Genomic DNA, 9,850 nt, shown 5'->3' with positions numbered 1-9,850 from the left:
TTTACCCAAAACATGAAAACTTCACAACACAAAACTTAACAGAAAATCTCGTGAGCTCTGTTAGCGAAAGAAAACAAAACACCACTTCAAGGTACTGTAATGAACTCATTCTTTATTTATATTGGTGTTAAACCTACTGTATTCCAACTTTTCTATGGTTCATAAACTTCATTACTAGCCATAGATTCATCAAAATAAGCAAACAACACACGGAAAATAGAATCTGTCAAAAACAGAACAGTCTGTAGTAATCTATAACTAATGCAAACTTCTGGAACTCCAAAAATTCTAAAATAAATTTCTGGAAGTGAGGAATTTATCTAATAATCATCTGCAAAAATAATGAACTAAATATCACTCTCCAGTAAACAATTGTAGCTAATCTCGGGAGCGCTAAAGTTTCTGTTTTTTACAGCAAGATCAAAAAGACTTCACCCACTACAGGGAAAACGGTCTATTGCAATGAATTTTTCTGTTGCAATAAGTAACAAACTGTTGCAATATGTATCTATCGCAACAAAGTCGTAATTGTTGCCAAGCGTCGCAATAAACTCTGTGGCAATAGGATGATGCAACATTTTTTGGTATCGTGGCAACATGGAATGGTATCGCAACGATTTTTCTCGTGGCATTTGAATTATATTGCCACGAGCCCTGCCGTTGCGGCACACACATATGGCCACAAAATACTCTTTGTGGCAATAACCTAGCGCAACGAATGAGATTTCGTGGCAAGACCCTCTCGCAATGACATTATTTTGTGGCAACACACTTGTTGCAACGACCAAGGATTTGTAGCAAAAACTTATTGCAACATGAAAATTTTGTGGTGATACATTATCGCAACAGGCAGGTTTCGTGGCAATTTTTTTGTGACGGGTGTAATTCCATGGTGATAACCTATTGCATGTAGTATATATTACACTAATAATGCATTATCCAAGCACCATCTACAAGTACAGAACAATGCTCACATGTTGATAATGGTAGAAGAAAATCATGAGTACATGTCCAAAGCATTCATTCATTCATTAACAAGTTAAAGAATAAAACATCCAAGTCAGATACATGTTCTACAAAGTCTGAAAGGAAATCTAAATGTTCAAACAAACAAGATACATATGACTTCATCTAGTCAACAAGCATTCTTCAAGGAATCACTTTTCTTCACTTCATGTAGAAAAATCGTCCTACAAGGTGCCTCCTAAACTGGTAATAAATCTTGTTGGGATCTTTCTTCTTCATTTAGAGAAAACCATCCTACAAGGCAAAAACAAAATTTGAAGCTTATAGTTAGTTAAGACAGTAAAGACAATACACAATAAAAATGATTATAAATAAGGGTTGATGATTCTACATGGGTTGGATTCCATATTTATAATCCATATCAAGAATGTACTGTAATATTTAGTCATTAGCACTTCTGACATATCACTATGGCTACTTCTGTACAGTCATTTAGCAAGAAAAGATAGGTGTTGTTTACACAGATACAAGGTCTATAAATAGATGATTAGTGAGCAGTGAATACAAAAGTTTCTATTCTAACATGAATGACCGAATTTCAATGAATACATCAGGTTTCCTCGTTGAGGGCATTCAATAAAGAAGATATTTGCCTCTTTTTATTTGTGGCACATAAACATTAATATCTCAAAGTAGGCAGAGAACTAAAGGGTTGATCATGCTACTTGAGAAAGTAATCATGCCTTTTTTTCTATGTAAACATACTAATGAAAAGCAGAAAGGGTAATCCGTACACCAATGCATGGATAACATGAGTTCCACCAGTTTATACTTGGCATGTAATCTGCTGGCTGTTCCACGTATAGGCTATTGCACGTATAGAAGAAAAGATTGGCATGCTTATTATTGTTTCTCAACTTAGTATTTCACTTAATAATTAGCATTTGTGGTAGAAACACATGCAAACCAAGGCACAAGTTTTTCTTTGTTTTACTTGCATTTTCCTGAATCAACTATTTTCTTCTCCTCTTCATGACTGATCATGTAGTAAAAGTCTAAAAATTATCCTATCAGTGATGTATCACTTGATATGAGTTTACCCAGAAATGTAGCATGTTGCTGAAATCTATTTTCTCCAGCCTAGTATAAGTTTAGAAGTTGTTTACTGGGGCTGCACTAGTGTGGTGGTTGCCTTCGAGGTACAGATTCTTTTTTGCCTTGTCTTTTGTGTTGTGTTCAGTTTCAGATGGTATAGTTCGACATGTACATGCTTCAATGGAAACTAGATCTCATAATTTTGTCAAATACCTTTTCACTTGGAGGACGACGATGGTGTTTAGCTGCTTGCATAAGCTGGTGTTGAGTAATCATGGTCGAATTTTTAAACAGAGAACTTGACCGATTTCCAGTTCCGTTTCTTGGAGCGTCCCTTGCTTGGGAAAACTGCATTGAATGGATAACTCACAAGATTTACTTTTCTCCATAGAACATAACTGTACTAAATTGAAAGCATTTGTATTACCTGATGTGCGTCTTCCTGTCGAGTTCCCAATATCTGCTCAACATCCGACCTCATTGATTGCCTAACCTCATTCATAATATCATGCATCATTGCTTGCTTAGCCTCCTCACGTTCTCTCTGCCTTGCTACACGTTCCTCCTCAAGCTGTTTTTCCCTGGCAACTCGCTCTTCTTCTCGTTCTCTTTGCCTCTCTGCCTGTTGTTCAACAATTTGCCTCCTTAAGTCATGAACCTCGAGGGTTAGCTCAGCATTTTGCCTCTGGATTTGAGAATGTAGTCTTTCAGAACCGCTAGGCGGCTTAGCCATGTATCCTCGGCCATGAGGCTTCAATGATGTACTTTCCATAGTAGATCTGTAGCTATTCTGGAAAATATTGTTTTGCTCTTCACTTGAAATTGGACCACCAATCTCTCCTTCTTTCTCCCTAATCTGGATGCGTGCATTGTCCTACACCACATAAAGATAGCATACTTAAGTTGTTAAGAATGTTAATATAATATTGCACAACATAAGTAATGTAACAAGCTAGATTTCTTTGTTTGAAAATGTTTCTCACATAAACAGTCTGTGATTCTTCATTAGACCACGATCCATTTCGTGTATGAGTGATCTGCCAAAGTTGTAGAATAGTTGGTTCCTTCCCAGTCTCCTCGTCCCTCTACAAGTATAGAGATATGTCAAATAGAGAAACTTGAAATTTGACCATACAAAGGTGCATTACATCTACTCTTTTGAGTACCTTCTCATAGCTAATCTGCGAGTACGATTTTGAACCAGCTATATGCCTCGCCTTTTGCTTCTGGCGATTTTCCGTATTTTTCGGCTAAGCTCCTGCCACACACAATATAATGAGAGGCATGTTGTAACTAATACAATTTACTTACTACACCCAAGAGGCATGTTGTAACTAATACAATTTACTTACTACACCTAGTAATGTACACAGAAGTAACCTGGAATTTTAAATCGGTGCCAAAATAATTGATCATATAATCCCACTCCTCTGGAGTTACATCCTCGGGTTTATTGGCCCTTCTTTGAGCATCAGTACTGTATGCTTTGTATGTTGAATCCAAAGTTGACCGCCATCCTCTATAGCGCTCTCTAGCAATTGTTAGTATTTTTCCCTTCGTAGAATATGTGTCCTCCAAATCCCACTTAGCCTAAAAAGGAATGATGACAGGAGTCTGTTATTTATAAATAGATATTGGAGAGGCTATGAAAAATGCTGAAGTACAAACTTATACTTACCATGACATCAGCAACGATTGAATCCTTCACAGAAGAATCAATGGCAGACCACTTGTTCACACCAATGAGTGGTGCCTTCCTTTTCATGTAAACCACCACGTCATCCACAAACAAACGATAGTTCTCTCCGATAGAACCTCCCAATGTTTTGGAAAATTCAATGTGAAGCTTTGAGGAACCATTGGCGAATCGCTTCTTGGCGACCTTGATTCCTTTGAGGACACCTCGCCCCTTCTTCTTTTGACCACCACTTTCTGTCGATTAAAATCACAGAAAAGCAACTCTGTTTTTAAATTGCCATGCAGTCATAAGGAGCCAAGTCAACAGTAATGCTGGAAATTGTACCTATATCCGCTTCTGTACGATGTCGGCGTGCGTGCGACGGCCAATTGGACTGGTCTGTGGGGCTTTCCGTAGCGTTACTTTGTTGTACAGTATTTGTCATGTCATTTGCTGGATTCAAGCCATTGTACAATTAATTGATCCAGTAGTATATATTTGATGTTAGGCTGTGGATAAGAGCTATGTATAACATGTACCTGATGTTGGTTGTCTGCTCTGCTGATTCTTGTACGCAATGATGGTATCGTCCCTTGACGATGATACGGAGCCTCTTGTCACTGTATCAAAAATATATATACTTCTCAACAATACTGTACCCATGCTAGCTACAAATGTAGTGGCTGGGTATTTGTATTATTGTTAGTACGCTCCTATGAGAAGGTTTTGGTCACAAGAGCTAGAAAAGATATCTCAAAGTTACAATAATGGCATACTCAAACATGATTGTAGAACTATGAATTACGAGAATATTTCAAGCTAGTACATACCCCTTCGTGCTTGAGTGTTGTCTCGCCCTGAGGATAAAGTTGGAGCCCCATTCAGATAACTTGATCTATCAATTCCTGCATGCATTTTCACAAAGTGTGATGGCAAATTTATTATGTAGTTCTTAACTCGTACTTGTTTTTGTAGTTCTTACAAATTTATTATGTTTGCTCCTGGGAACCAAATGCAAGATGTAGTGGGGATGGACATTGTATTGGTGATCATGAGACAATAATCAAGAAATTGAGGGTTGAGAGGCCATCATTCAAGGAAAAGTACATATTGCCAGGGGTTTACAATATTAGTTGTTTGCAATTGCTAAAGTAAATGTACATAGTTCAGATTACCAGATTCTTGCTGAGTAGTTTGTCGATTCTGGTGTGCCAAGATGGTATCTTCTCTTGATGCCATTGCATATCCTAAACAAATGCATGACAAAAGGTAGGAAGGGGATAATCAATTAAGAAACAAATGGTAGTAAAAATAGCAACATGTCTAAACAGTGCAATGTGTAAAAACAGAGTTATGATATTGAAATTTCTCATCACATTAACATAATATAACACCAAGCAACAGGGACAGATCTGTTCCTCTCTATATTATAGAAAACTTAATCCTAATGTTCTACACAAAAAACTCATCATCATCTGATTCGTCGAGTACTAAATGAGGAACATGGCCATCATTTATATATGTCTCATCATCATCACAGCTATCACTATCAGATTGAAGCTCATCATCTCCGGGATCAACTTCGGGTATCTTCGGAATATCTGAAGCATCACCACTGGCACCTTCCATGCCAGATCTAGACCAACTTTCGACATCCCCGTCTATGTCTGGCACATTTGTATCTCCAACTACAATATCAAATAAGTCAGCATCAGCTCCGGTTCCATCGTCATCATTTCCTACTGATGGCATGGCATATAGGTCTCGCGGCTTCAATCTAACAATAGAAGCCCAATTTATCTTCTTGACATCTCTCACATAGAACACTTGTTCTGCTTGAATGCCTAGTATGTAGGGATCATCCCTATATCGAAGTCGGGTAGTATCTACATCGATATAGCCATAATCATCCTTCTTGTAGCCCGTGCTTTGATTTTTATTGGCAGAGGGCACGTCAAACCAGTCACATTGAAATAGCACTACCTCCTTTTCCGAGGGAAAATCTACACAAATAATTTTCTTGATCACACCAAACCAATCAAGGTTGCCAGATCGAGCATCACCCCTAACAACAACACCGCTGTTTTGGGTATTCAAATCTCTTTCTACACTATCATTTCGAAAGAAAAACCCATTAATGAAGGTGCGGTTATAAACACGAGCTCGACGGTCAGGTCCTCTAGATAGGGCATACAAAAGATCATTGACTTTCCCTTCTTTGTGAAGTGCCTGGATCTGTATTAACACGTGCAAATTATTAGAAAAATCCACAACTATTTTTATTAACACGAGCATAAGTAATTACTATGTATTATGTTCTTACACGCCTCTCGAACCAATCTACAAACTCGTCTCTGTGCCGTTTCTGGACACCGTGAGCACCAGCCCTTGTAAGCTCATCCAGATGCTCACTATAACAAAAGTGTTGAGTAGGTTCAGAACAGTGCATATGTACCATGAAGAAAAAAATAAAAAATAAAAACATCCTTACTCGGTCCATGAGTTGGATTCCTCGCAGTTTGTTATTATGTAGTGCCTAATTTGCTTCATCTCTGCCTTAGAAAGTGTTTCAAATGTGAAACCTTTCTTTGAGTGATCAATTGTGCCAAATACACTAAGTCCAGCTGGTCCTTCATCTCTAGCTGCAGCTTCCTGACGCTCTGGCCGGTTAAGCTTGGTATCAATGTTACCAAAAAAGCGGCTACAAAATGTTAGACACTCTTCAGCTATGTAACCCTCGGCAATTGAACCTTCTGGGTGAGCTTTGTTCCGCACATATCCTTTAAGTGTGCGCAAATATCTTTCCACAGGATACATGCATCGGTAAGCAACAGGTCCACCTAATCGAGCTTCTTCAGCAAGGTGAATAGGAAGGTGCATCATGATATCAAAAAACTGGGGTGGAAGGATCATCTCAAGTCGACAGAGAGTTTCTGGAATTGTACGACTCAACTTTGCTAGCTCTTCAGGATTTAATTCCTTGGAATAAATCGCAGCAAAGAATAGGCTTAGCTCGAGGAATGGGACAACAAATTTCTTGGGCAGTATATTGCGTACCCAAATGGGAAGAAGTTTCTGAAAGAGGACATGGCAGTCATGAGTTTTGAGCCCAGACACCTTACAACCTTCGAGGTCCACACATCTTTTTAGATTTGATGCATAACCATCGGGCATCCTTACACCATGCAAAAACTTGCATAGCATTTTCTTCTCATCCTTGGTCAAATTATAGCAAGCTAGATTTAAAGTATACTTTCCATTACTGACATTTGGATGCAGATCCTTCCTTATCTTTAAGTGCTGCAAATCAAGACGGGCCTTCAGAGTATCCTTTGATTTACCATCCATATCAAGCAGTGTCCCTAAAAAGCTGTCACAGATGTTCTTCTCAATGTGCATTACATCCAAATTATGCCTAATAAGCAAGTTCTTCCAATAAGGGAGATCAAAAAATATACTCTTCTTCCTCCAATTATGCCACTTATTATCATCGTCACGCTTCCTCTTTCTAGTTTTCCCAAAGGTTTCCTGCTCAAAACTTGCATGTTGTTGTACCACGTCATTGCCCGAGAGTGGCACTGGAGCATCTCTATTTTCTGTCTCATTATTGAAGCAACTCTTGTTTCTACGCCACTTGTGGTCACGACATAGAAAACGGCGATGACCCATGTAACAATACTTGCGCCCATATTTCAACCATAAATGGTCTGTGTGCATGTGGCAATATGGGCATGCTAGTTTTCCTTTTGTGCTCCAACCAAATAGCATTGCATAAGCTGGGAAATCATTAATTGTCCACATGAGGGCTGCATGCATCTGAAAGTTCTTCTTCGTTGTGGCATCATATGTGTCGGCACCAACATACCATAGATCTTTGAGTTCATCTATCAAAGGCTGTAGATATACATCGATGTTATTTCCTGGTGACTTTTTTCCAGGAATTATCATCGACATTAACCAATATGGTTGTTTCAAACACAACCAAGGAGGCAAGTTATATGGAATTAGAATCACTGGCCAACAAGAGTATGACACATTCATTATCCCATATGGGTTGAACCCATCAGATGCAAGCCCAAGCCTTACATTCCGTGCATCCGAAGAGAATCCTTTAGAATAAATGTTATCAAAATGCTTCCATGCCAAAGAATCTGCAGGGTGCCGCATTATACCATCATCCACACGGTCGTCCTTATGCCATCTCATATATGATGATGTAGCCTCGGTCATAAATAGACGTTGTAGCCGTGGAGTGAGTGGGAAATATCTTAGAACTTTACGGGCCACTTGCTTCTTCCCTTTATGGTTTGTCCTCTCGACATCTAATTCATCAGCGGCAGCAGCTTTCCATCTACATTCCTTACAGGTCGGACAGTAATCCATGTCAGCATACTCTTTCCGGAATAGCACACAATCATTAATGCAAGCATGTATCTTTTGGTAGTCAAGCCCAAGATCCCGGATTATCTTCTGAACTTTCTCGAGAGAATTTGGAATACAATGACCTTTTGGAAGCGCTTCTGTGAACAATTGAAGTACTGCCTCACATGCCCTGTTGCTCAACCCAAACAAGCACTTTATCTGGTAGAGTCTCACAATGAAAGAAAGCTTTGTGAGCTCCTTGCAACCAGGGTACAACTCCTTTTCAGCATCCTTCAACAAAGCAAAGAAAGCCTTGGCACATCCACCTGCCTCTTCGTCACTTCTACCTTCTGCAGACCCTTCTGGGATATTACCATCATCATGCAACATCTCTTCACTAGTACCTTCACCTGTGGTTTTGCTACTTTGTGGCTCGGTGCTACGTATGAGAGTGTTGAGCAAATCACGAACTGCAAAGTCATCACCTCTCACCCCTTCACCTTCAGATCCTTCAGCCGTACTTTCGTCATCTGAATCCTCTCCATGGTATTTCCAGCAAGTATAACTGGGATCCATCCCATTCATGAGCAGGTCAAGGTGTACTTCGTCCCTTTCCTTGTAAATAGCATTGAGACATCTTCTACATGGGCATAAAGCGGATGATCTTCCAGGACTACCATCAAAAGCCAAATCTAAAAATTCCTTAATGCCACTCCGCCACTCCGCAGAATCCCTATTCATATCCATCCAAATCCTATCTCGAGCCATCTAGCTGATTTTAAACTATAAAATTAGTAAAGGATTTACACACTTGTCAGGAAAGTGAATCTGAAATATGGAAATAGTATGTATAATAGAACAGAATAGTATGTATAAAAAAATACGCGCCCGCGCCGACTGGGCCGAGCCCAGCCGACGGCCCGCCCGCGGCCTCTCCTCCTCCCGCACGCCGAGCCGCCGCCGGAGTCCGCCACCCGCACGCCATCGCCGGTCGCCCCCTTCCCCAAGTCGCCGCCCCCCTCTTTATATACCCCCCCCTCTCTTTTCTCCTCACCCCGAGCGCCGCCGCCGCCGACATCGCCGCCGCCCGCCCTCGCACCCGCCGCCGCCGCCGGTTGCCTCACCCGCCGCCCCCGCCGCCGGAGCCCGGAGCCACCGCCCCGCCGCCCCTCGTCGCCCTCCCCGAGCCCCGCCGCACCCCCGAGCCCGCCGCCCCGCCGCCGGAGCCCCGACGAGGTACTGCCGCCGGACGTCTCGTGTTGACCGGTTTTCTGAAGAAAAAAAAACCTTTTGTTTTAAAAAAAACACTAGATCGGTTTTTTTTCGGTTTTCTTATTTCGCGAGCGTTCACCGAACCGTTCGTTTTAACGAATGCGTTCGTCGGTTTTCTCTGTTGACGAACGTCCGTTATTTAACCGTTCGTCCGTTTTTCTTTTCGTCGGATTTTCTCGTTATTTTCTCAGATTCGATTTCCGATCGAATTTTCGAATCTGTTTAACTTCTCGCTCGTTTATCGGAATCAGGCGATTCAAGCGCCTAGAGTTTCGTCTCGAAATTCTCTTTCTGATTAACCTACCCAAACAAGTTGCTACAGTAAAATTTGACCTAGATCCAGATTAGTAAATAAAGTTTCTTTCTTTCGCCGTTTGACTTTCGTTGCTTCTTTCGAGTTGATTCTTTTTGCAAACCGGAGTTCTTAAGTTGAACTTTCTGGTTGGATCTTTCATTCGAGTTTTACCTGTGCATTAG

At 40.7% G+C, this 9,850-nt stretch overlaps 2 protein-coding genes across 2 annotated transcripts; both read right to left on the bottom strand.

Moving 5' to 3' along the window:
- Positions 1–918: 918 nt before the first annotated feature.
- Positions 919–4,637, bottom strand: LOC120961915 (uncharacterized). Its single transcript, XM_073497937.1, has 10 exons — positions 4,570–4,637; positions 4,279–4,359; positions 4,085–4,192; positions 3,740–3,993; positions 3,442–3,651; positions 3,228–3,311; positions 3,045–3,146; positions 2,489–2,935; positions 2,275–2,409; positions 919–1,260 (listed from the first exon to the last, which is right to left on the bottom strand). Exons 3-10 carry the CDS (start codon positions 4,182–4,184, stop codon positions 1,246–1,248), a joined length of 1,347 nt encoding a protein of 448 aa, XP_073354038.1. The 5' UTR covers positions 4,185–4,192; positions 4,279–4,359; positions 4,570–4,637; the 3' UTR covers positions 919–1,245.
- Positions 4,638–4,717: 80 nt separating this feature from the next.
- LOC109737606 (uncharacterized) lies at positions 4,718–7,386 on the bottom strand. Its single transcript, XM_045227274.2, has 2 exons — positions 6,231–7,386; positions 4,718–6,150 (listed from the first exon to the last, which is right to left on the bottom strand). The coding sequence occupies exons 1-2, from the start codon at positions 7,136–7,138 to the stop codon at positions 6,051–6,053; spliced, it is 1,008 nt and encodes a 335-aa protein (XP_045083209.2). The 5' UTR covers positions 7,139–7,386; the 3' UTR covers positions 4,718–6,050.
- Between the last annotated feature and the right edge of the window lie 2,464 nt (positions 7,387–9,850).

This window comes from Aegilops tauschii, chromosome 4 (genome assembly GCF_002575655.3).
Source record: "Aegilops tauschii subsp. strangulata cultivar AL8/78 chromosome 4, Aet v6.0, whole genome shotgun sequence".
In the NCBI taxonomy this organism is placed as follows: domain Eukaryota; kingdom Viridiplantae; phylum Streptophyta; class Magnoliopsida; order Poales; family Poaceae; genus Aegilops; species Aegilops tauschii.
Note: the sequence above shows the minus strand (reverse complement) of the source record. Positions and strands in the feature narration are given on the sequence as shown.

Excerpts from the sequence above, each read along its gene's own strand:
- LOC120961915 (XM_073497937.1), bottom strand. The coding sequence starts at position 4,184 with ATGACAAATACTGTACAACAAAGTAACGCTACGGAAAGCCCCACAGAC. Across the intron at positions 3,147-3,227 it reads CGCAGATTAGCTATGAGAAG|AGGGACGAGGAGACTGGGAA; the intron begins GTACTCAAAAGA and ends CTATACTTGTAG. Across the intron at positions 2,936-3,044 it reads AAGAATCACAGACTGTTTAT|GACAATGCACGCATCCAGAT; the intron begins GTGAGAAACATT and ends TATGTGGTGTAG.
- LOC109737606 (XM_045227274.2), bottom strand. The coding sequence starts at position 7,138 with ATGCACATTGAGAAGAACATCTGTGACAGCTTTTTAGGGACACTGCTT. Across the intron at positions 6,151-6,230 it reads GAATCCAACTCATGGACCGA|TGAGCATCTGGATGAGCTTA; the intron begins GTAAGGATGTTT and ends CTTTTGTTATAG.